This window comes from Cibotium barometz, chromosome 29 (assembly GCF_041138505.1).
Source record: "Cibotium barometz isolate CiBa-2024 chromosome 29, ASM4113850v1, whole genome shotgun sequence".
Classification (NCBI taxonomy): Eukaryota; Viridiplantae; Streptophyta; class Polypodiopsida; order Cyatheales; family Cibotiaceae; genus Cibotium; species Cibotium barometz.
The window spans coordinates 36,132,129-36,159,108 of NC_141074.1; the positions used below are offsets into that span (position 1 = coordinate 36,132,129).

Sequence of the window (26,980 nt, forward strand, 5' to 3'; positions counted from 1 at the left end):
TCTCTCTCTCTCTCCCTCCCCCCCCCTTCACGCCCTCCCTATCAAATTCAGCACCGCCCTTCCTATCTCTCTCGCTCCCCCTCTCTCTTGCGCTCTCTGCGTTGCGTTGTGTAGAACTTTGCAATTTTCACTGTACATGCATGGGAGAGTGCATATTGGCGTGGTCATTTTTGCGTGCACGACAACCCAAGGGCCATTGAAGAGCATGCCAAGGCGTCCACCTGCTTGTGAGTCCACGATGTACACCATAAAGGCCTAGCAGTATAGCTGCTTGGACATGTGGAGCCACCGGGGCCATATCTGCCGCCCCCAACCATAGTGGTACGACACCCTGCAAATGGGTGTTTGCAACATGTTTACATAGCTTTTACTAGATGATGCGAATATTGTTTCGAGTGGAAATTTTTTTTTGCATCAATGGCATCGTGTGAAGTATGTCCAAGGAAAATTTTGATTACCTAAGGTTTTTCCTCTAACTAGTTAATGAATTTTATATTTCACTCATTGTAGGGCCCTACTGCGAGGGTACCACAAGATTGATCATTGGGTCCGAGCCTCATTTTTTGGTTGGTGGCCTTCCATTTTTTATGCACTTTCCCGTATGTTTTTTTCTTTGCTTTTATTATGTTCTCAATGTTCCACAGAGAATCTTGCTTCTGAGAGGAAACCACCGCTCTAAATCGCCTCTTCTGCTACAAATCCTAACCCTAAATAGCAGGCCATCGGTTACGAACCCCTAACCCTAATCCAGACATCAGGCCGTAGTCCCTACATCCCTATCCCTAACCCTCGGAGCGCCATGGCAGCAGCAGTGGCGCAATTTTCCTTACCGACCTTCGTGGCGCAATGGCGTGACACGGCCACAGGAAACCAAAATCACACGGTTTCGTGTTCCATATCAGTTTTCCCAGGAAGCTTATCTGGCAGAAGGAGAATCTGCAGTACAAGATTACCTTGCTCCTTCTTTGGCAATAAGCTCCGCAGAGGCCTGGCCTGTCATGGTATTTTGCAGCACAGACACTCTGTGACTGTATGGTCCTGGGCTGAAGCAAACGAGGTGGATGCCGCAGAAGGGCCAGGGGATGCAAAGTCCATCTCAGACTTCATAAGGTTTTGTGACAATGGAGACGAAGGGCTTAACCTGCAGACTGCAACCATCACGTACCGCAAGCCCTTCCCCTTCTCAATCCTGCAACCAAATCTACAGGTACATTAGCCTTCATAAGTCAACATTGTGCTTCTCTTTCTTGCATTTTTTTTGTTTAAGAGAGAGATTATATATAGTTCTTGGCATCCGCTGGTACCAAATCGACAGGATTCTTAGGGCTGCTTCAGACACTATGCCTGCCCATGGGCAGGTCGGCCAGGTGCCTAAGCTTGTGCTTCACCTCACGGCTCAGGTGGGTTGATAAAGGACATGGTAAATGATTGGTAGCCAGCTTTCTTTCGGCAGGATGTAGTGTTGATGCTTGATGGAGCAGGTTGCGGTGTGGGAGATGGTGGATGGGTTAGCACAGCTGGTAGGGATGGCAAGACATACTATCTTAGCAATCCACCTTCATCGGGCACCTTTTGTATACTGCAGTGAAGGGGGGTACCCAATCCACCTTTGTCAATTCAGCATGTCACTCTGGATGGGTGACCTCTATGAAGGGGTTCCACAAATCAAAGGAAGCAATGTGCTTGGGTTGAAGTATAGGAGCATGGGATTAACCTAAGCTGGCACTCTCTTTTAAGTTTGCCATTCCAAGGAGTCGCATTCCTGCATGGTCGAACACACTTCTACAATCCACATTGAACATACTCTGTCACACCACAATACCTTAAAGCTGGAAGAAGTAAATGGTTTCCCAGAAAAGAAGATATTTTTCATTGATATTTTAGAATATGTTCTTTCAATTTTAGTTATATTTTTGAAAAATGTTTATTGGCTTGAATTTTTCAAATTTGAATCGAAGAGAGCAGCTTAGTGTCTAGTCCCATCACTTTGGTGGGGGAAGTGCTATCTCAACCTAGCAATCCAAATACATTTTGTCTTTTTTTTCAAGCTGTGTCATGAAATATCTACAATTCACGTGTCAAGGAATGGTCCTAGTGCCACCTCTTTGCAAGGGGGGCAAGGGTCACCAACACATTGTGCTATGCTGTTAGAGAGAGAGAGAGAGAGAGAGAGAGAGAGAGAGAGAGAGAGAGTGAGAGAGAGAGAGAGAGATTAACATCTACAAAAGACTTGAAGGGCCTATGAGGCCATGAATAGTACAATGATACCATGGGTATACAAGGCCATGGAAAAACCACAAAAGAACATGAAAACTGAAAACTGAAACATGACTCTATAAGCCTCCTGATGGCAGATGTGGCTTTGGTGAAGGCACGTCATGTCGTCAGAGAATCTCATGTAGTGCCTACTTTATTGTACACACAGGTCCTATGTAGTATGCTGACCCTGTAGAGAGAGAGAGAGAGTGTGTGTACAAAAGACCCAAAGGGTCTATAAAACTAAAAAAGTGTTACAATAGTTCCATGAGGTAACTATATCATCATTCATGGAAAGGAAAAAAAATATGAAACAACTAGCTATATGTACAATAATGATCATGTGAAGAGAGAAGATAAGCCTTTGAGTACAAAAAGTAGCCATGTGCCTCACATGATGAATATAAGAAACCTTCTATGCTATGATCACCATGTGGGGCAACTTCTATGCCCTAATGTAGGCTCTCTTTCTTCTGCCCTTCTCCCCCCTGTCATAGCAGGTTTGCCCTCAGCCGGAACCTCCCTTTGCTTCTAAGCCAACCTTCGAAGCTTCCATTCCTTCTCTCTTGCAATCCTCAAGGCTTCATCAAAGGTCTTTGGTCTTTTTAACTCCCACCTTCTCTTTTAGATTAGCATGAAGGGATTGAATAAACATATCCTTTTTAAGGAGGACAGGCGGGTGTTCTGCACCCAAGGAAGCATCCCATCTTCCCCATAGATTCTCAAAACGATCTACAAATCTATCAAATACATGAGATAGACTATGCTTTAATTTCTGGATGTCTTGCCATATAGCATATGGGTATTCACCCTTCTTGTAATGCTGCACCAGAGCTCCTTTGACATCTTCGTATGCCTACCTATGATGTGGCTGACCTTTCCAAGTCTGGAACCACCTTTTGGCATCCCCTTTCAACAGCATGGACACCAATGTCAATTTGTCCTTATCTCTATCCTTCCCAAAGGTGAAATCTTCCGGCTCCATCCTTGCCAAAAAGTCCTCTGGATCCTCATTAGCATGACCGTGGAACACGCGATAAGACATCATTGTAGCCATCTCAGTAGTTGACACTTCTCAGCTTTGCCAACAGTCTGAAGGGTGCTTGGAAAGCCCTCCTTTGTGAAGGCACCAAAACAATGATGTGTCCAAGAGAACTTGCCTTTATCGCCCCGTACGAAGCACACCACTGTGAAGAGGAAACTATCACCATCACCACAATCTAGCTGAAACACCAAAAGAGGGCATCAACACTGCCAGCTCACATCCCCAGATCATTCGCCGACACAATTGAACACTCCAACACCCTCCCAACCTCCCTATTCAATCTAGCTGCCTACTCAAACAGTCCTCTCAAGTCAGCACTCACCTCCAGGACCTCCGATTTTCCAACTAAGAGCCCTTCCTGACCTTAGCTGACTCTCAGCGGACCAAAATGGCTTTCAGCTGCCACAGAACTGTCAATAAACTGCCTCCAAAGTCCTCTACTTGTCCCTAGTCAGAAATCCACCCTCCAGGCTCCCAAAATGTCCTCCTATGTCAACTAGCGTCAAAACCTTGTAGCAGAAACTCTCAGAATCAGGCAACTGCCCTTTAGCTGACCAGTGGTGGTTGACAACCACTTCTCCTCGTTGCCGCAACCAAATTAGATACTAAATGTCTACCTGCTTCCGAATTCTGATGGCTCACTCCAATCCAAAATGGGTCCTCCAAGATCCTCTAGCGTTAGCTGACCTAGTAGCCACAATCCCTAGACCTTCCTCGATTACTTGCCGACCCTTGTCGATCTTTCTCTGGCCTTTCAGTTACTGAATTCTGCCTCGGGTATCTGACACAGAACCGTTTGCCTCAGAAGCCTACTGTGAATCAGAATCTTTTTAAATGTCCTCGGACACCTATAGACCCTCTAGCACCTCTGATTTTGAAGGGATATCACACAATTGGTTTTTTGCTGACTACAACTGGCACCCAGCTGCCTCCGAATTGACTGTCCCTAACCAACCAACTAAGCTGATACAGTTGGTGCAGATTTCCTCTCCACTGTGTCAGCTAGCACTTCTAGAGTGTCAAATCCCCATAGGATCACCTAGTAGAACGCTCCTGGTACAAGACTCGAAACCTGCAAACAAACCAAACAAACGTGAAGGGGTTGCAAGCCTGACTCACCTCCCAACCTTGACAGCCGTGGGCAAGCCCACAGGTCTTGGCTGTCCCCACTGAGCCACGAGCTGAGCTAACTAGATGGACGTGTTAGAAGTCATCTCCTGTCTATTTTTATACACCAGGGCCTTTGTTGTGGGTGTGCCCGCCCTTATGAGGTGTTTTCTCATTTTTCCCCACACTTCGTATTTTTCCCCATTTTTTTCCTATTTTTCTGTGGCATGGGAGGCAGTCTAGTAGTGGCAGGAGGACCTTGAACCTGGCCGACTGCAGCTGTGGAGACTCTGGAAGTGGCCGACTGCATTTCATGAGTCCTGGACTTCCATGATGCTGGCCGACCCCCTCTGCTGCTGCTGGCCGACTGTGGATTTTCAGTCATGGGGGTGTTTTGTGTCATGTCGGCTGCCCTACAGCAGGCCGACTGCTGATGGGGGGCCATATAAAATGGTCCCCAGCCCCCTTGTCATTTTTGTAGTATTCTCGGGATCTTCTTGTGTATATAGAGCAGAGTTACACGCCTCTATCTCTCTCTCTTGTGCTGTGATTTTCTGCACTGCGTTTTGCTCGTGTTCCCAAATCTGGTCATCATCTCCGCTGTGTATTCTGACATGGTATCAGAGACTTGGCTCTAGATAGTTCTTGGGATTTGTGTGAGCAAGAGGGGAAGTGCTGTGTTGCTGATTGGTGGACCCTACGGGACTGTTCGGGAAGAGAAGCACCCTTTTCAGAGTACATCCCCGCAATGGCAGATCTGTTTGAGATGGCCGAGAGGCATGTGAAGATCCCGACACTCCACACGTTCTCGGTGGACCGTCAGTAGGACGGGAACAACTACGGCATATGGAAGGTTATGATGGAATCTGTTCTGGAGTCTTTCGACCTCGCTGATTTCGTCGTTGTTGGGGTTCCACGGCCGGAAGTAGAGGAAGGGGAGTTACTGTCGATCCGAAAGGACCGGGAGGCTCAGACACAGATGTGGGATCGTGTCAACGCCAGGGTCCGTTCGTTTATCTTTCTCAACTGCACACCGCAGGTAATCAATCATGTAAAGCATATGATGCTGGCCAGAGGTATATGGCAGCATTTGGCCTCTCTTTACAACAGGGTATCGCCCATGAAGAGGATTTCCTTGGAAGTACAGATGCGGGTTATGAGCCCTGCAAAGTCGGCGACGATGCGGAAGCATATTAACAAGTTGCAGGCTCTTCAATAAGAAGTTCTTCAGGCTAGGAAGGAGATATCGTCAGAGGACATGGCCATAACGTTGCTGTCACACTTGCCCTCTCAGTACTTAGCATTTTACTCGTCTTTGATTACCAGTGGCAGGCTCAGCACCATCACGTGGGAGGAGCTTGTCCCCATGGTCCTGGACCAGGAGGAACGATTCACGAACCCTCCTCAGGGTGGAGGTTCGGAGGCCCTTGGTTTTGCACCGTAACAGGTGTTGATCCTTCTAGGAGTGATGCCTCTTTGATTCAGAAGCAGAATGGTTCATTGATCTGGTTGATGGACACCAGATTGGACGGGAGCTTCCTGATGAGGCAATTGAGCTCATGGTTGCGGATGACTCTTTGGGAGGCAGGATTGCGTTTGCTGTGGTTTTTGTGGCATGCGAAGGATCATGGACTCTTTTACACAGGAAGGGGATTGTTGGATGGAGTTCGACTCCACGGTTGGAGTGACTCAGTTTGGGGAGGAGATCCGGACACGAGGAGGTCTACTTCAGGCCCAGGAGCAGTTTTACGGAGCAATAAGAGGCAGTCATCTTTTGCCTTGTCGCGGACAGAGGCAGAGTACCGGGCTGTTTGTGATGCTGCTTGTGAGGTGGTGAGGATGCAGGGGCTGCATTGCAAGATTGGGCTTCCGCTGGAGGAACCCATGTTCATCCAGAGGCACTTTGTTCGTGATCAGATCGTTGGTGATGACATCTTGCTAGAGTTCTGCTCGACGGAGGACAGTACGGTGGACCTCTTCACGATGTCGCTATCTCAGGATTTGCTCAGGCGGCACCCCAGCTCCCTGTGGTTGGTTTCACAGCCAGGAGCTGAGAGGGGGTGTTAGAAGTCATCTCCTGTCTATTTTTATACACCAGGGCCTTTGTCGTGGGTGTGCCCGCCCTTATGAGGTGTTTTCTCATTTTTCCCCACTCTCCGTATTTTTTCCCATTTTTTCTGTGGCATGGGAGGCAGTCTAGTACTGGCAGGAGGACCTTGAACCTGGCCGACTGCATCTGTGGAGACTCTGGAAGTGGCCGACTGCATTTCATGAGTCGTGGACTTCCCTAATGCTGGCCGACCCCCTCTGCTGCTGCTGGCCGACTGTGGATTTTCAGTCGTGGGGGTGTTTTGTGTCCTGTCGGCTGCCCTACAGCAGGCCGACTGCTGATGGGGGGCCATATAAAATGCCCCCCAGTCCCCTTGTCATTTTTGTAGTATTCTCGAGATCTTCTTGTGTATATAGAGCAGAGTTACACGCCTCTCTCTCTCTCTCTCTCTTGTCTTGTGATTTTCTGCACTGCGTTTTGCTCGTGTTCCCAGATCTGGTCATCATCTCCGCTGCGTATTCTGACAGGACGTACCGACAAATCTCTACCTCGTGACATCCCATACGACCACGAAGCTACCCTTGCGGGCCTCGAGACTGTTGTCGGCCTGCATAAAGCAGGTGCACGTCTGCACTAGATCCAGGCTCTTGACCATAGAGCTCTCACAAAGACACGCAAGACTCTATATGTAATGATGACTAACCTTGGCCAGCCTTTTATAGGCTCTTGGCCGGTCATCGGGCGTCCACACTTGGGCGCTTACCCGTCCATACTAGGATGCCCGCCCGTTAGTCTATCCCTAACTCAGCTCGCTAATCAGTCCGCCTAGCTCCTAGCTTCCCCAAACCTCGAAGCTAGTCTTGTGTGCGTGTAGCACACGGTAGATACACACTGTGCACATGACATACTCCCCTTCCTCTAAGAGCTCACTAAAAAGCCAGGGTAATCTCTCTCAAGGGTAGTCAATGTCTCCCATGTAGCGTCCTTCTCAACACGATCCTTCCACTTGATCTTGTATTCCGTGAAAAGCGTATTACGCAATCTTCTTTCACGAAATCCAAGAATCTTTTCAGGTTCGTGTGGAACAAATGTCATGTCCTCGACATCTATGATTTCTTGAGGAGTAACTAACTGGTCTATTCCACCCAGTACTTCTTTAAGTCTATTGACATGAAATACAGGATGAACTTTCACACGAGAAGGCAAATCCAATTCATATGCGATTGAACCAATCCGTCGTGCAATACAAAATGGTCCACAATATATAGGAGATAATTTCGGAGATCGACCTATCCGTAAAGTCTCGGAATCTTTCAGAACTTGCAAATACACCATCGTTCCTTCAGAGAACTCTCTAGGTGAACGATGTCTATTAGAATAAAATCTATCTCGGTCTTGAGCACTTCTAATAGATTCCTTCGCAACTTGTAACATTTCTTGCATATCTTGCAAAAAATTACGTGTTGCATCATGCTGAAGTCCTGAGAATCCCACTGTAACAGGTGATCTAGGTTGAAAACCGTACATAAGCATGATAGGACTAAATCCTGTACTAGTATGCTTAGTACTATTATATGCAAATTCTAACATAGGAAGATAATCCTCCCATGAACTCTGTCTTATGGATACATATGCTCGAAGCATATCCTCCAAAATCTAATTCACTCTTTCGGTCTGGCCATCAGATTGAGGATGATCTGAGGAACTCAAATTCAAAGTTGTTTCCAACTTCTCAAAAACAAGTTTTCAAAAATCACTTGTAAACTTAGAGGCCCTATCTCTGACTATGTCCTGCGGTAACCCGTACAGTCTAAATAATTGCTCGATAAACTGCCTTGCTAATTGCGTAGCTGTGATGGTCTTCCGAGTCGGTAAAAATCTAGCCATTTTTGTCAAGCGATTCACCACAACCCAAATAGAATCGTGGCCTTGCCCGTTCTTGGTAATCCGGTAATAAAATCCATGGAAATACTTTCCCATTTATTACCTGGGATTTGCAAAGGATGCAACAACCCAGCCTGTCTAAAGCGTTAAGCTTTATTTGCTTGACAAACTTGACACTTGAGAACATAATCTTCTACATACCCTTTCATCTTTGGCCAATAAAAAGTGTGTTTCACTAACGATAATGTCTTGTGTACCCCAAGGTGTCCAGCAGAAGGGGCGTCGTGACACTCCTTAAGAATCTTGGATCTAATGTCCAGGATTTGTGGTACACAAATTTTGTCATTACGGAATAGTAAACCATTCCGAATCATCCACTGACCTCCTGCAGCTTGAATGGTAGGCTGCTCAATCACTGAGTCGTGGTCAATCAATGAGCTCCCATCTTGGATCTTCTGCCAAAATGGACCAAAATAACTATCAGTCCTGCAAAGTCCTCTCAATGACTGAAATAAGTCGGTAGAAATCTCGGTGAACGACAAACTAAGCGCATTTGCGACACTGTTCATGGACCCTTTTCGATAACGAATCTCAAAATCAAAATCTTGCATTAATTCAGTCCATCGAGCTTTCCTTCCTCTCAATTCATCGGCATCACACACATACTTGATTGATTGATGATCAGTCAATACCACAAACTTGGAGCCATATAAATAACCGGTCAATCAGGTCATATGATCTAGGGAGAGGTTAACGGTTCTTAATTGTCAGCTTGTTCAATCTCTTGTAAACTACACACATTCTCCAAGTGTTGTCCTTCTTTCTCCTAAGCAACACAGGTGCCTCCCGAGGTGATTTACTTGGACGGATCTGGCCCATTCTCAAATAATCTTCGAGTTGTTTAGCCAACTCATCTTCCTCAGCTTGGCTCATCCAATAAGGTGGAATACTCACACGGTGAGTACCAGGGACCAGGTCAATACGATGATCTACTGCCCTTTCAGGTGGTAAGCCTGATGGTAGTTTCTTAGGAAATACATCTTGACACAAATCAAGTATCTTTTTTAATTCTTTGCTTTCAAACACACTTAATTCATCGACATCCATAGTAGGTATGAGAAATGAAGAAAGTGGAATCAAGACACAATGGAAAGCAGTATACAAGGAAGAATCCATTATATCTTCAAAATCAACTGTATGTACAAGAGGTCCCTGAGAGGGATGTATACAATCACCTAAGATACTATACTGGGTGTTCCTATGTTCAAAAGAAAAAGCATGACTAGACCAATCTATCTTGACTTGAAGAGTCTTAAACCACTCAATCCCTAATAACAAGTCTACATGCTCTAGGTGCATAATATAGCATTCCAGAGTATCTTCGTAGTCTTGAATCCGGATTGGTAGCTTCTCCACCTTTCGATCCCATACTTGCCGTGTACCTCATAGGTATGATCGCTAGGTGTTGTGTCAAGACCCAATTTCTGCACAAGTTTGTAATTAACAAAATTGTGTGAGTTGCCAGGGTCTAGAAGAATGTGGATTCTATGGCCATTCACTTCTCTATAAACTCGGAAGATCATGCACGCCAAAAACTTTAGAGTTGAACAGACAATCAGAACATGAACTAGGGCGAGAAAGTACAGTAATTGACGTACTTGTCAAAGACAATTGGTTAGCTGCCTTTGGCTTGAGTCCTGCGTTGGTCTTTGCACCTTTTTGCTTTGGGCACTCGTTACGCATATGTCCTTTTTCTTCGCTGATGAAGCAACGCCTCTCCTTCTTGAGCTTCAAAGCCTTAAGGAGACGTTTTTTCTTTGCTGGGGTCGAAGTAGAATTCTTCGAAGGTTGGTCCGAAGACTTTCCTTCTATCGTGCTAGCTATCGGTGCGGAGAACTTCCTTTTGTGCTTGTTCCCTGCTCGGTAACGGGTTTAGACTTGGAAGAGACCATTGTATCATCATAGATACGAGCGGAATGAATGGCCTCGTCCAAAGTTTTGCATTTGTTGTTTTTAACCTGTAAACGGTACGAGTCGGGTAAACTGGCTACGAAGAAACCCAAAAGAGTGGTGGAATTCATCTTTGTAGCTTTCATCTACAAGTCTCTAAATTTCTGGAGATAGACCTCATAAGTGAGGTTCTACGAGGTCATGGTCAAAGTAGTAAACCGGGCAACAACATCATAGTCATCCTCTTTCTTAAGGAACTCTTTCTTGAAGACTTCTTCGAATTGTGTCCAAGTCGATGGTTTAGGGTTGAGTTCTTTCCACCAAAGCAAAGCTTTGCCTGAGAGGAAACTTGCTGCTAATTGGATCTTTTTTGCTATCGTCATATGGATGAAACTGAAAATGGACTTGCCACTTATGTAGCCAAGTGTCCACTATCTCTCTGGTACGCTTTGAGACGGGAGGCGCCGCCCGTGGGCTGAGCGGTGGTGGTTCGCTGTCCACTAGCGCCGCCGGTTCTGGGCGGAAGGGCAGGCCAAGTTCGGCAGGCGGAAGTTGGACCGTCGACGAACAGAAACGACGGAAATTCACGATGACGGACAGAATCGACGGGAACTCGCAGCGATGGAAGCTGAGTTTGCTCCAGTTTTTCCAGGTGCATAAATCCAGAGGCAACTCCCCACTCTGATACCAATTGTTGGTGTTGGACTCACACACTCACACACACAAACTTGCACATTAGGGTTAGGTGCAAGATAGAGAAGCTCACACACAGAAAATGAGAGGGAGTGAGAGAGAGCCAAAAGTGTGGTAGCCACAAAATGCAAGTCAACCCTTGCATGTGTGCCACATCCATATAATATAGAAGTACAAAATATTATATGTAGAGTGTCCTTTCACACTTGATATCCAAGGGAAAAAACCACATGGGAAAAAGTGCCCTTGGTTAAGCCCTGTTCACACATAGCACTACCATAAGTGAGCATATGCCTACAGTATCCCTAGTAAGAATGTGACCAGAATACATGTAGAGATCCTGTAAATCTGAACGGGAAGGAGTCATGTGCCTGGAAGCACCACTGTCTAGAATCCACGCCCGAGTATCCGTAGGGGCGAGTCCTCCAACCTCCTCCCTACCCGAAGAAAATGAATTAGCAGTGTCGATCACCTCCAGGTGCACAAATGTTGGAGTCTTCACGATTGCTGCGGAGGATTCTTCACCCTTCGCGGTGTTCCGCTTGGGACACTGCCTCCAATAGTGGCCTCTCTCGCCACAATCATTACAGGTCCTCTCTGCCTTTAGTTTCTCGCAGTCAGCGTTGGACTTCTTCTCAGAAGACTTCTCTGGTGAAGCCTTCCCTTTGCCCTTGTTACGGCCTTTCGACCGTTGGCCAGTTAAGGCCTCCGAACGTCTGCCCTGTGGAGGGTTTGAGAATCTTTCCTCATGGTCCAAGACCATGGGCACAAGCTCCTCCCACGTGATGGTGCTGAGCCTGCCATTGGTAATCAAAGACGATTAAAATGCTGAGTACTGAGAGGGCAAATGCGACAGCAACGTTATGGCCATGTCCTCTGATGATATCTCCGCCCCAGCCCCAGCCCCAGCCCCAGCCCGAAGAACTTCCTGCTGAAGAGCCTGCAGCTCGTTTATATGCTCCCGCATCGTCGACGACTTTGCAGGGTTCATAACCCGCATCTGTACTTCCAAGGAAATCCTCCTCATGGGCGATACCCTCTTATAAAGAGAAGCCAAATGCTGCCAAAGACGTGTGGCCAGCGTCATATGCCTTACGTGATTTATTACTTGTGGTGTGCAGTTGAGGAAGATAAATGAACGGAACCTGGCATTGACACAATCCCACAACTATGCCTATCTCCCGGTCCTTTCGGGTTGACGGTAACTCCCCTTCCTCTACTTCCGGCCGTGGAACCCCAACAACGATGAAATCAGCAAGGTCAACTCCAAAACAGATTCCATCATAACCTTCCATATGCCGTAGTTGTTCCCGTCCAACTGACGGTCCACCGGGAATGTGGGGAGTGTAGGGATGTTCACATGCCTCTCAGCCATCTCTAACAAATCTGCCATTGCGGGGATGTAACTGAAAAAGGGTGGGTGGGTGGGAACAAAGAACAACATACACCTGCAAGTGGCTGTCCAGCAAATCAGCCCACCTTCCTCTTGCTTCTCCTCTTCCCGAACAATCCACCAATCAGCAACACAACAAGCCCCCTCTTGCTCACACAAATCCCAAAAACAATCAAGAGCCTAGGGCTCTGATACCATGTCAGAATATGCAGCGGAGATGATGACAAAATCTGGAAACACGAGCAAGAACAGTGCAGAAAAACAGCACAAGAGGAGGAGAGAGAGAGAGAGAGGCGTGTAACTCTGCTCTATATACACAAGAAGATCCGCAAATACAAGATAATAAGCGGCAAGGGCTGTGGGACCATTTTATATGGCCCCCATAGTGCAGTCGGCCTGCTTTAGGACAACCGATTGGACCATGTCCACCACAACCAATATAAATACCAGTCGGCCTGGTATGAACAGTCGGCCAGCATCATCAAGGTGTCCACGACCTGTAATACACAGTCGGCTAGCACCAATAGACATAGATGAAGTCGGCCAAGAACTAGGACATCCTGCCACCTCAGGCTACCACCCAAGCCACATAAAAATGGGGGAAAAATACGGGGAGTGAGGAAAAATGAGGAAACACCTACAAGGGCGGGCACACCCACAACAGAGGCCTTGGTGTATCAGTAAAGATAGGAGATGACTTGTAACAAATCTGACTCCTATTCCTGGTAAGCGTAATACTCAGGGCTTGATTATTGTTGATAGATTTAGCAAATTTGTTATGCTTATCCCATGCAGGGACAATGTTCATTCGGAATTGGTACCCAATTGGCGAGATTCCTCAGACCATAGTGTCAGACTGAGATGCCAACAATGAGGAAAGCCAAAGGCTGAACTGCTAACCAGGCAAAGTTGACGGATGCAGTTGAATGGCTGTTGGTACTAAACTGAATTTTTCCAGTGCATTTCACCCACAGACTGATGGCTAGACAAAAATCTACAACCAATTGGCCTTTGATGTGCTGAAGTGTTATGTCCACAATCAACAAGGTAAGTGGGAATCATATTTGCCTTAAGTTCAAGCTGTTTTGAATGATTCTTTTTCTTCAGCTATTGGCACGACTCCATATGAAGTAGTGTTTGGAAGACCATTCGAGTTGCTATTGACTAGAATCTCGTCTTCAGTACTTGAAGCGAATAGGATGACAGAGTCTTACCACGAGATTTTGGAGTCAGTGAAAGAAAGGTTGGCTTAAGCGCAGGAGGCCTACACTCGACAGGCCAACAAAGACCGAAGGGATGTGAAGCTCTCGGAAAGAGATTGGGTTTATCTTTGGATTATGAAGCAAAGATTGAAACAGGTGGGTAAGCGATGACCAAATTTATTGTTCAAGAGCTTTGGGCCTTTTCCCATCCAGAGAAAGATTAATGTGGTTTCAATGAAGTTGAAGCTACCTCCGAGTTAGTCTATGCACTATATGTTCCATGTCAGTTGGCTAAAACTATATGCAGGTCCAATCCCTTTAGAAGTAAAAGACAAAGCGGAACCAGATATAGTGGATGAAGCTGAAGTGATGGTTCCAGAACAGATCCTTTTGCACCGCTTCAATCATGGCTCAAGCCGAAGACAGAGACAGTTCCTCACGAAGTTTTAGGATCGAGGGACCCACGAAGCGGTATGGCTTGACAAAGAAATCTTCGACATATCTGGCTTTATTGATGGACTATTTGGAGGCTATGCAGCTTCCGTCAAGTTAAGTAGAAGGGGATGTCATGTACATCCTGCAGTTGGATGCCACGTAGACATATCTAAACAACAAAGTGCAGGATCTGGATTGGAAAGTGGTCCCATGTGAGCCTAGTCTGGGACGATTCTGCCAAGGTTTCATTCTACGCGGTTGAGGTCAGGTGTGCATTGTCCTGCACATGAAGCAGTGCCAGTTCGTATTCTGAGTCTACCTCTGGAACGATGTCAAATGATTTGTGTATTTGGTTTGCAATTGGATGCCGGACATTTGTAGATGCATGTAGGATTACATGTAGAGAGGGGCCAGCCCATAGGGCTACCCCAGAAGAGAGGTTAAGGTTCTTGCTGTGGGCATGAATGGGGAAGGTTTAGAACCACCTCAAGGGGCCAGGAGGGCCCAGCAGCCCTAGTGTGGGATGGGCAGGTTGTCAGCCAGCCCTAGGGGGCCTGGCCAGGCAGCCGATAGGGCCGTGGGCCTTACCCAGCCAGTCGGCCAGGTGTGGGGCAGCCCACACAGCCTGTGCAGGGTCTGCCCAGCAGCCCAGCATTTGTGCATGGATGGCCAGCCATTTGTACAGTGTGAAACAATGAGTGTGAAACAATGGCAAAAGGCAGCATTTAATGCTGTTTGATCTGGTTGTGAGAATAATCAGCAGGCCGACCCCTGTTTGGGGCAGCCAACCAGCAACCTGAAGGGGTATAAATACCCATGCATGAAATCAGTAGAAGCATCTCATTATTCAGGAAGTGGTGGTGTGTTTCCAAGCCCCAAGACAGCCAAGGGGAAAAATCCAACCAAGGTGAAAAGTGCAGGTCAAGATTCCGTCTTTATTTTCAGATTTACATCATTCTAATAAAGCAAATACACCATTCGTGGTGGGGGCCCTACAGAGGGTATTTGGGACCCAATACTCTTGTCCTCTTCCGTGCACCTCCCCCCCCCCCCCCCCCCCCCCCCCCGCGCTCTCTCTCTCTCTCTCTCTCTCTCTCTCTATTTTTGCACATCTTCTTCAGTGTTGTGTTATAATCGTCGTGAATGATTGCTGAATTCTGAGTATTGAAGTTACCGATTCTTCTCTGAAGCTTCCGAATGTTATATTCTAATCTGTAGGATGACCACATCGAAAAAACGCTAACTGTAATCAGAAACCCTAATTCAGCAAGTGGCACATCATACAGCTCATTGGTGCACATAAATTTAGGGCTTTTCATTCTCTAGGTTTTGTTTGGATATTTGTGTAGTGACTGTGCAGGGATTTGCATTATAAGTGTCATGAGGACACTCCAAACACTTATTGCAGCCTTGTATTCGGGGCAAAAAGTTTGCTCAAGAACTTGTGATTGCTTGGCATAGCACTTGGGTGCATTGGGAATTTGCTTGCAGGTGCAAACACTTGGTTGCAAGTGTTTGCATATCTCTTAGCAAAGAGATTTCAGCATTATGGCTAGGAATACAATTGCTATATTTGAGGTTTTGTCCCAAGAGGACAAATTGGATGGCAGTAATTACTCCTAATGGAGTTTCATGGTTTGAAACCTTCTTGTGGCCACAGGTTTATGGGGCTATGTATCAAGTGAAGATGTACGCCCTACAGTCGTAGCACCTAACACACCTCGCCGTGGCTCTCAGCAAGCTACAGCACTTTCTTAGAGATGGGATACTCGTGATGCCCAAGCGATGTCTTTGATTGCTTTGCGAGTAAAGTGATCAATTATACCACATATTAGGTCTTGCAGGACCTCACGGCGAGCTTGGGATGTATTGGAGACCATGTATCGGACTAAGAATGAGGCTAGAGTTGCCTTTCTTAAACGGGAGTTGGAAAATGTGCCCATGTAAGATGGGGACAGCATGGCCGATCATCTTACGAAGATTCAAGATCTTCGAGAGCAGTTGCTTAACATTGATGAGGTCATTCTTGAAAAGGAGTTGGTCTCTAGGACACTATCATCACTGTTAGAAACTCATCTGAATTTCCACACATCGCTCGCTATGTTTGTGTGAGGAAACCCGGAACCAATCTTGTTTGAAAGTTGGTTGGTTTGTTGCTACAAGAGGAGCAGAATTGGAAGAACAAATCTTCCATCATGCGTGGCAGTGATGGGGATTTTGTTGCCCAAGGCAAGGGCAAAGGAAAAGCCAAAAGCAATTTTCAGCCAAAGGCTGATTTGGGACAGCCTTCACAAAAGGCTAAGAATGATGCAGGCAAGCCCAAGGAAAAGGGCAAGTGTCACTGTTGCACAAAGTGGGATCACTATGTAAATGAGTGTGGAAAGTGGCTTGCAAAGGAAACGAAAAAGGGAAGTGGCATGGCTGTACATTCTTCTCCATCACCTGCAATGAAAGATGATGCGTCAATAAATCTTATGCAGGATGAGTGGGCTTTTCTTGCTTATAGTTATGGTGCATCATTAGAGCATATGTCTCTCAATGTCAATTAAAGGCTTGACACATGGTACTTTGTCGGTGGTGCTTCTAAACACACAATCTCACAAAGGAATTTGTTTAAGAAGCTTATGGCTGCCCCTGAGGGCAAACATGCAACATGTGCAAACAATTCTTCTTATCCAATCAAGGGAGTTGGTGAGGTGATCCTCACAACAACAGATGGCGCAGACTTATGGCTTCAAGATGTATTGTATGTGCCTAGGATTAAGAAGAATTTAATGTCAGTCTCCTCTTTTGGTAAAAGAGGATATTTAGAGAACTTTGAAGACGACATGTGCAGAGTCAGAGAAGTAGTCACATCCGGCATATCGTATCGTGGGTTGTATTAGCTTGATAGGTTTGACACGAGAGAACATGATGCTCATGTGGTTTGCCATGCAAGAGGCAGAATTGTGGCATGCCAGGTTATATGAATTATGGCAGTCTGATGCTATTGCAAAAGCATCAAATGGTGCAAGACATGCGTTGCCACCAAAGCATGCATGTGAAGGGTGCATATTGGGTAAAATGCACAGAAATGCATTCCCAAAAGGTGGATCAACAAGTGCTGTTCAGAAATTACAGCTTGTACATAGCGATATGTGTGGTCCTATGCGGACACCATCAATTGGGAAGCGTGTATACTTGTAACCTTTATGGATCACTACTCTAGATTTGCTTGGGTATATCCCCTGAAGGCAAAATCTGATGTATTTGCATGTTTTCAGCATTATGTTGCACAAGATGAAAATCAAATAGGTTGCAAAGTGCAGTCCCTCGGTAAAGATCGAGAGGAGGAATACATGTCTATTGCTTTCAAAGCTTTTTTGGTAGAAAAGGACATAAAGCATTAATGGACGATGCCATACTGTAACATGTGAGGGTTTTGACCATCGTAAACACAACCTTAGGCTAACTAAACTGCACTTAATGATGCTTGAGAAAAGACAGATAGTGTCAATGCAATGCAATGCAGCTATATTAGATGAGTGGGTTACAATGAGATCTAAATAGATCTATGATGCTGTCCTAGATGACTATCCTTCTCGGGATGAGAGAAATAGGCTGAATGTTGATGTTGAGGATTGTTCCTTGCTCCAATGATGAGGTCCACCCTTCGATGCCGGCTTCCCTCTATGTAAGAGATAGGAATGATGAACTATATGCTGAATATGCTGCCTATGTGCTGAATATGCTCATATGCTGGATGAACTGCTGTCCCACTGACTTTCCCTTGTCTCCTGGGAAGGAAACGCTGAAGGGATGGCTTTGGAACTAATGCGATGCTGAACTGATGCTGAAATGCAGATGCTCCTCTTGTTGCCTGGGAGGAAACACTGAGGAGATGGATGCTCTATGCGTTTGCTGAACTGAATGAGATGCGCTGAACTGAGAGGCGATTATCTATGCTGAAAACGCTAATGTCTGGACTGAATGGATGCGCTTCTATTTATATGTGTGCCTGGTGCTGGTCGGCCAGCCTTGCTGTAGTTGGCCAGCCTTGCTGAATGCTCATGACCGGCAATAGTGCCATAAATGCTGATCGGCTGGTCATAAAGGCTATCGGCTGGTGCACATATGCTGTCGGCTGATGTAGCTAAATGCCTTACAATGCTCATGATGACTAAAGTGCTGATGTTGGTGATGAAACACCCCCATATGATGCTCATACTGATATATGCCTGAATAAATACCTTGATTAATGCTTGATGATGCCGTGCCACTTCTACACCTGATGGGTGTGCACGTGACACACACTCTCTGTAGCAAAATGGTGTTGCTGAGAGAAAGAACAGGTCATTGATGGAAATGGCTAGATGCATGGTCAAATGCAAAGGCTTGCCTCCCAAATTTTGGATGGAGGCAATCATTTGTGCTACACATGTTTTGAATAGATGTCCTACCGAAGCATTGAAAACCATAACGCCATATGAGGTGTAAAGCTTTTATAGCTTTATTAACATGATTAAGACTTAATTAATGAACATAAGACAAATATTGCAAGAAAGACTGAGTTTTGCATTGAGACAGAGGCCTTTCTTAAATAGAGGCCGAAAGGGTACAAGTGAGGAGACACATCCCTGGGAAGGGGTGTGGCTCTTGAATCAACGGTTATGTCCTTTGGACTTAGGGGTGTGTCTTTTAATGAATAAGTCCTTTGATAGTGACCCATGTGTAACGGTGTGACCCTTCACAGGTGTCCTTTCAGTTAATAAGGGATTAAGGAGTAATTAAGGACATATTAAGAGAGTTAGTCACAATCGTGACATTCCCTCCCACTTAAAATGAGACTCCGGCTAAGAAGAGATGGCTGTCTTTGAAAGAATTCCCGAAGAAGTTCTGGATATTCCTGTAAGTCTTCATCACTTTGCAAAGTAGAGTCTCTCCATTTAACCAAAAATTGTGTAGTGAGTTTATGTTGTGTTTCTTTCTGTCTGACATCAAGAATTGTCTCTGGAATTAAGAGTATGTGTTCATCTTCGATTTCTGGAACATAATCCAAAATATCTAAAACTGGAAAATCACCGTCCACAAACTTCTTGAGCCAAGAAATATGGAAAGTTGGATAAATTCTATCCCAAGAAGGTGGTAACTCCAACTTATAACTGAGAGATGAGTTCTTCTTAATAATACGAAAGGGTCCATAATATCTTGGGCGAAGCTTTGGGAAGACTGATTTCACTGTCTTGTATCGATGAGGGGCAATATATAATAATACCAAGTCTCCTTCTTGAAATTCAATGTGACGACGACGCTTATTAGCTGTGCGTTGATATTGCTCTTGGACGTTGACCATCTTATCCTTAATCTGTAATAGAATACCTTGCATTCTGCTTGAAAAGGTGTCATTCCAATAGCTGAATGATAAGAATTATTATAAGCAAATTCCACCAAAGGTAAATATTCTTCCCATGAAGCTAATCGAGACTGAACATAATGACACAGCATTTCTTCCAGAATCTGATTAACTCGTTCCGTTTGTCCATCTGTATGTGGATGATAAGCAGAGCTAAAGAGTAAATTTGTACCAAGAGACTTGAATATCGAAGTCCAAAAATGTCCTGTAAACTTTGGATCTCGATCAGAAACTATAGATTTTGGCAATCCATGAAGTTTGAAGATATTCTGTATGAATAGTACTGCAATATCTGAAGCATGGACTGCTTTCTTGCACGGAATGAAATGTGCCATTTTAGAAAATCTATCAACCACCACAAGAATATGTGTATTGCCTTTAGAAGAACGTGGCAATGAAGTGATAAAATCCAAACTAATACTTTCCCAGCGTTCATTGGGAAGTGGAAGTGGTTGAAGAAGACCAGTTGGAACTTGTCTGCTAGCTTTCATACGTTGGCACGAGAGACATGCTGTAACAAACTTAATAACATCTTGCTTCATTTAAGGCCAATAGTATGTAGCTGTCAAAAGATGATATGTCTTGTTGATGCCTGGGTGTGCAGCATAAGTGACCTCGTGATGTTCTTTTACCAATACTCTTCGAACATGAGTATCATGAGGTACATAAATACGGTCCTGATAATATAATAAACCATCCACTATTGTATATGCTCTATAAATCTTCAAGTCGGAAGGAGTTGCATTCTGAGAATTGAGAATTCGAAATGCATTTCCAAAATCACGATCTTTTGAATAACGGTCCTTGAAACTTTGAGGTATATCCATTTCAACTGTAGAAATAGCCAAGACCGAAGCTGACGGTATACGACTAAGGGCATCCGCAACCACATTGGTTTACGAGGAACATACTCAATTGCCATATGAAAATTGACTAAGAATTCGACCCAACGCGCTTGCCTAGCATTCATAACTGGCTGCATGAAGATATATTTCAAAGAATGATGATCTGTTTTCACCACTGAATCCGCACCAAGGAGATAATGTTTCCATGCACGATAGGCATGAACAATAGCCAAAAATTCCTTGTCATATACCGGGTATCTTCCTTAAATTGCAGAGTGCTTATGACTGTCAAACGCAATAGCAGGTCCTTGTTGCATTAAGACGGCACCGGTGGCAATATCAGAAGCATCCGTGTAAACATCAAAGAAGAGAGTAGGGTTAGGAATAGCCATTACAGGAGTTGTTGTCAAAGCTGTCTTTAAATTTCCAAAAGCTTGTGTTGCGGCTTTAGTCCTTTTGAATGCAGGAGCGGACTTTAGAAGTTATGTGAGAGGAGTAGCTATTTTGGAAAATCGATGAACCTTTGTGTGATAGAAGTTGGCAAGTCCCAAAAAAGAACGAACATCATGGATGTTTGTGGGAGTTGGCTAATTGACAATAACTTGTATTTTCTTTGGATCCACGGAAATACCGTCTGCTGAAACAACATGTCCAAGGTACTCCAAGGATGTCTTGAAGAATTCACTTTTGCGTGGATTAATATAAAGAGCATTGTCATGAAGCACTTGGAAAACGATCTTAAGATGTGCCTTGTGTTCTTCCATATTACGACTGAACACCAAGATGTCGTCAAGATAAATAATGACGAACTTGTCCAAAAAAGGGCGAAAAAGATCATTCATTAGACTCATAAACGTTGCAGGGGCATTGGTTAACCCGAATGGCATGACCAGGTACTCGTAATGACCATATTTTGTGCGAAAAGCTGTCTTATATTCATCACCTTCGCGAATGCGAATTTGATGATATCCAGACTTAAGATCAATTTTGGAGAAGACCTTTGCATGGAGCAATTGATCAAACAATTCATCAATGCGCGGAAGAGGATACTTATTCTTGATAGTTAACTTATTAAGGGCACGATAGTCGATGCAAAGGCGCATAGACTTATCCTTCTTTTTCACCAAAAGTACTGGAGCTCCAAAAGGGCTTTTGCTTGGTCGAATATGTCCTTTCTCCAAAAGTTCAGTAAGTTGTCGCTGTGTATCAAGTTGATGAACTCGGAGATATAAGAGGCCAAGGAACCAGTTTGGGCCAAATGGCGTAAGCGAGTACGGTCTTGGAAATCCGCATTGGCAGGTATGCTACTTACGAAGGAGCTGCTCGAATTTTTTCCACGTTGTAACCGTTTTTTCGGCGTGCTGTCGTCGTTGCCACCACAATAAAGCAGTGTCTTTGAGGGATACCGCAAAAATCACCTTTTTGGAACCAGAAAGGGTCATGGTTTCAAAGTATAACCGCAGTTTGTAGAGCCATTGGTCTAAGATGTGCTTATTGCGCTGACCACCATAAGAGTCAGGGGGTTTAATTTCCAATTTCTTTGTTTTATTGGCTTGTAAAAGACGATAAAGAGTTTTAAGGTCGTCGCCTTCTACCTCGGAAGGAATTACGTCTGCGTCTGCTGGTACTGTTGCTGAAACATCTGCTGCTAGTACGGAACTCATGTAGGAGTGGCGATCCGCGTGGAGCTGCTGGATCTGAGAAGCCAAGGATGCCATAGACTCCTGGAGTTGTTGTTGGAACTGCTGTTGAAGTTGCTGCAAAGCTGGCTGCCATTTCGGAGGGGCTGGTATGTCAACAAGTTCTGCCATGAGAGAAGATGTTGATGTAGAGGCTTCAGGGTGATGAGGCTCTGGGGGTTTTTGCTGTTGTTGACGTTGCTGGGCTCTAGCAAGAACCATCGGCTGGAGGGTGCGGCATCTGGAAATCCCGAGAGGAGAGGCTACGTACTGGTGAAGCGACTATAGACCATCCAGTATAGTAAGAGCGATCCTCTGGGATTGGGCTCGCACGAGAGTCTGCTACTGGAGAAGAAGGTACAGGGGTAGGGGCAACTACTGGTGTCAAGGGTGTATACTCCGGTGTAGAGGGATGCACCGTGAATGAAGATGGATTAACGTCCTCAGAATATGTGCAATATTCATGAAAAATGATGCTACACTCGGGGAGGATAGAGCCCAGATAAGGATGATGCCTGAGTATAAAACAATAATGATCCAGATCTTGTGCAGAAGTACGAACACGGATCACCCACACGTCGAATTCTCGGAGGGAAGTCGGTGTGGCTATTTGAATGCGGTAATGAATGGGCTGGGAAAAGGGGGGCACACTCACTGCAACAGGGGCTGAGACTGGTGGAGAAACACGGGCACTATGGATGGAGAGGGTGTATCCTGTAAATAACTGAAATCATAGGTTTCCTTTGCCATAAGCCATCGGAGAAGAGGGTAATGTGTGTCCACGTGATCTGAGAGGTGCTTTTGAACCCGTAAAAAGGGATATTGGCCCCGGAGGAGTGGAGAGCCCGCAAAAGAATGAAATGGCAGGTTTCTGATATGTTAATACTCCACATTATGTGAGATGTTTATGCCCAAGAAAATGGAAAAATCACACCTGAAGGAGGTTGCCATAATAAATAGTGTTGCTGGAGAAGAAGCACCAAGGATAGTCGCCGTCAATTCAACAGAAAGCACCAACTACAAGTGGCTGGTCCAATCATAGGCGTAGATAGCAGGATGCCAACAATGAGGAGAGGTACGGGTGCTGAATCCGTGGAGGAGGAGGACGGCTGCACGCTGGCGCGAGGAAAACCATATGTAGGAAGGCGGCGGGTGCAGGCCAAAACTGCTCAAGCAAGGTGGCGTCGTTTCGTAGGGGCCCGTAAGGTGAGTGTGTTTTTTTTTTTCAATGTGTTTGTACACGTGGCATTAAAGCCTTAGAGTCATGACCTTTGGTTGGGGTTATCAGGTGTGTGGGGTTTTTTTAATAAAAAAATCAGCAAAGCAATCGTGCGCTTCTCAACGGCAGCCGACTGGAGGAATTTCCACGAAGGGGTGTGACTACTCATGGGAGGGGTGCCAATCCATGAAAGGGTGCCCGGCTGAAGAGGTAAGCCTCCTGGATTGAAGGGTTGCTTCTTGTCTTGCCTCTATTCAATAGTTTCCTGCATATGGCTGGCCCAAAATTAATAAGCAAAAATTGGGAGTTGGGGGCTGAATTTGATGGGGCATTCTCTCTTGCTCTTCCATTCAACACTTGCTACACCCAATTTTAAGGTTTGGGCGGGCTAATTTTAGGGTTAGGGTTAGGACTGATTTTAGGGTTAGGGTTTGGGTTTGGGCATAACACAGGGCGGAAAAAAGTTTGCTCTGATACCACTGTAAAGCTTTTATAGCTTTATTAACATGATTAAGACTTAATTAATGAACATAAGACAAATATTGCAGGAAAGACTGAGTTTTGCATTGAGACAGAGGCCTTTCTTAAATAGAGGCCGAAAGGGTACGAGTGAAGAGACACATCCCTGGGAAGGGGTGTGGCTCTTGAATCCACGGTTATGTCCTTTGGACTTAGGGGTGTGTCTTTTAATGAATAGACATGTCCTTTGATAGTGACCCATGTGTAAGGGTGTGACCCTTCACAGGTGTCCTTTCAGATAATAAGGGATTAAGGAGTAATTAAGAAGAGATTAAGAGAGTTAGTCACAATCGTGACATGAGGCCTAGCACGAGAGAAAACCTAAAGTTGATCACTTCAGAGTTTTCGGATATATTGCTTATACACATGTACCTTAGCAATTGCGAGACAAGCTTGATGACAAAGTTACCAAGTGCATATTTGTGGGTTACAGCAATGGCAATAAAGGGTACCGTACGCAAAATGAGATGGATTCTATCCACAAAAAACAACACATGGGACTTGGTAGACTTGCCTGCTGGCAAGAAGTCAATTGGCACAAAGTGGGTGTATAAGTCGAAAAGAAAGTGAGACGGTAGAGTAGCAAGGAGAAAAGCTCGCTGAAGCTCTCGCTCGCCCCCCTGCTCGCGTTGTCTGCATGACCCCTCCCCTGTTTTTTTTCCGCCTTCGCGCTGCTCTTCCCTCCCCCCGCCTGCCATCGCGCTTGCCCCTCCCTCCCCCGCCTGGCTGTTCTGCGCGCCCCTGCGCTGCTGCGCAGCCGCCCCCCGCTCCTCCTCCTCCTCTTCGCCCCCTGTCTATCTTCAGCGCCCCGCCGCCCCCCCCCCCCCCCCCCCCCCCCTTCAGCCGCCGTCGCCTCTTCTGCCCCCCGCCCCCCCTTCTTCGCGCTGCAGCCGCCGCCTCCTAGGGTTTTTTTTTTGTGTTTTTTGTCCTCGCCGCCTTCCCCCCGCCTCTTTTCCTTTTCTGATTTTTCATTTTCCCTGGGTTTTTCTTCACTTTTTGCCTTCCGCCTTCCCCCTCCGTTCTTTGTGTGCAGCTCGGTTCCAGCAGGCTCTCCGCATTCACTCCGCCTTCGACACAGCTTCAGACTCTGATGGAGGCTCCTCCCGCCCCGCCTCAGAGGGACTCCCCCAGCAGCCCCCTCGCCCGCCCTTGAGGACACCCCCATTAGGCTTTCTCTTTCGCCGGAGGGGAAGCGAGCCTCACCGTAGAGGTGGAACGCCTCCAGGCTCATTCCACCATCTGCCGTATAGTCGGCACTCGCCCCAGCAGAGGGGAGATCCGGGATCTTCTCCAGGCCCGCCTTCTTGCAGATGTGGGCAAGATCCTGGACGTACAGCTACTGGGCTGTGGACATTACCAGATCGAGTTCGAGACCGCCCAGAGCGTGGCCAAGGTCCTAGCCATGAGTCCCCTTGACATCAGGGGAGCTCGGGCTTTCTTCAGACCTTGGCAGCATGGCTTTGACCCAGCAGCGGCCGAGCAGGGCGAGCGCCTTTTCCATGTTACAGTTTGCTTCCCTGCACTCCGCCGGGAGTATCTTCCGCTTCTCTCTAGGCTAGGAGCATTGGTGGGTTCGGTACTAGAGACTGGCTCCACAGCAGCTTCAGTGGTGGCCAGAGCAGCTGGGCTACCTTCGATCAGAGTTTTGGTGTTTGACTCAGGCCACAGAGACCTCGAAGTGGCAGCTTGGACAGGGGCGCCGTCGAGGGAGACAGCCACAGCAGCACGCCCAGAGACCGCTGCAGCAGCAGCCACAGTCTCAGCATCACTGGGTTCCCGTGAGGAACAGCTTTGCTCCCCTCCAGGAGGAGACCCCTGCGACGACGGAGGACCAGGAGATGCCAGCACCCCCTCCCTCACCCCTCCCCACCCCCGTCCCCCCCCACCGCCTCGCTTCCACCTTCGCCTCCTCCCGTCCCCGCTCCGGTTTCGGCAGCGGCTCCCTCTCCACCCCCCTCGCCCCCCCCCCTCGCCCCCCCGCCCGCCTCACCTCCCCGGGAGGCCCTGGCAGTCCCCTGGCGTTCACCTGCAGTCCGGAGGGCGCTGAGCACCGACCTTGCTCGAGCACCACAGAGGAGACTTACCATGCCGATTTGGGCTTCACGGATATCATCTATCCGCAGTCGGCTGAGTCGCCTCGGCACTAGACAGCGCTCGGAGGCTTTTGATTACGCCTTCACACGGCTTTTTGGAGCAGAGGGCCCCCATGAGCCAGCACCCATCAGAGTACATGTAGTGATTCCTCCGGCCCACGGGGAGGAGGCACTTGATTCAGCGGTGGCCTTCTCGTTCCCTCTATGTGGCCCATGCGACCGGGAGTGGACTCTAGAGCTCGCTCTTAGCACTTTGAAGACTCGGGCAGTTGAGTTTTCTCATCATGTGAGCAATCTGGAGGTGACAGATGTGATAGGCCGACTATGGGAGTTGGCTCATTTTTTCTTAGATCTCGGGAGTGTGGATGCCTCAGGGATTCGTCATTTGGTCGTTCGGGGCAGACTTAGCACGCGACCCTGGATATGTATGTATACACGAGGTTGCTCTGTCTGAGCGGGAGGCAGTCGCCATGGGACACAGCCCCACTGGCGCCTGATCCGTGATTCTTGCAGTACACCGGGTGGGCAGATTCGCAGCCACTCGGATGGGGACTATTCTCCATCCAAGCCGCTTGCGAAGGCCCGCCGTACGGTTGAGACAGCATCCACCTCAGCAGGTCATCCATGAGGATCATCTCATGGAATGTACAGGGCCTTGGCGGAGCACATTATATACGCTATCGTGGTTGCTTGAGGCAGGAGCTTCAGAGATTCCTGGTTCGTGGCAGCATTGACATTTTGATGATGCAGGAGCACCACTTGGGTGAGAGCAGGATCCGGAGATATGGTTCGGTGATGCGTGGTAGATGGGACATCTTTTGGTCTGCAGGGTTTGGTCCTTTGGGTGGACAGGGAGGAGTATGCATGGTCATTGCAGATGTATGGTGGCAGGCCATTGTGGATCGAGGGATCATTGTGCCTGGTAGAGCACAATATGTCATTCTGAGGATGCATGATGAGCTAGTGGGCGTGCTTAACGTCTATGCGCCCAACCATGCTAGTGCCAGAGCAGAGTTCTGGACCCAGGTTACGGATGCATTGCCAGAGGCCGCACATTGGTGTGTTGGGGGTGACTTCAACATGCTTGAGGACCCGGCTGATAGGGTGGGAGGCAGTCATGTTACAGTGCACGGCACGGAGCTTGGAGCTTGGGAGCGATTTTGCATGTCACTTAGGATCACTGATGCATGGCAGCATGGGGCCTTCTCCTGCTCTCAG

The 26,980-nt window shown here is 46.8% G+C and overlaps 1 protein-coding gene across 1 annotated transcript in view; it reads left to right on the forward strand.

Moving 5' to 3' along the window:
* Window positions 1-615: 615 nt before the first annotated feature.
* LOC147622108 (thermosome subunit gamma) overlaps window positions 616-26,980 on the forward strand; it is a 75,339-nt gene continuing 48,974 nt past the window's right edge. The window contains exon 1 of the mRNA XM_086823199.1: window positions 616-1,207. Within this exon, the coding sequence (XP_086679325.1) occupies window positions 800-1,207 (408 nt within the window). The 5' untranslated portion in view covers window positions 616-799. The remainder of the gene's footprint in view (window positions 1,208-26,980) is intronic.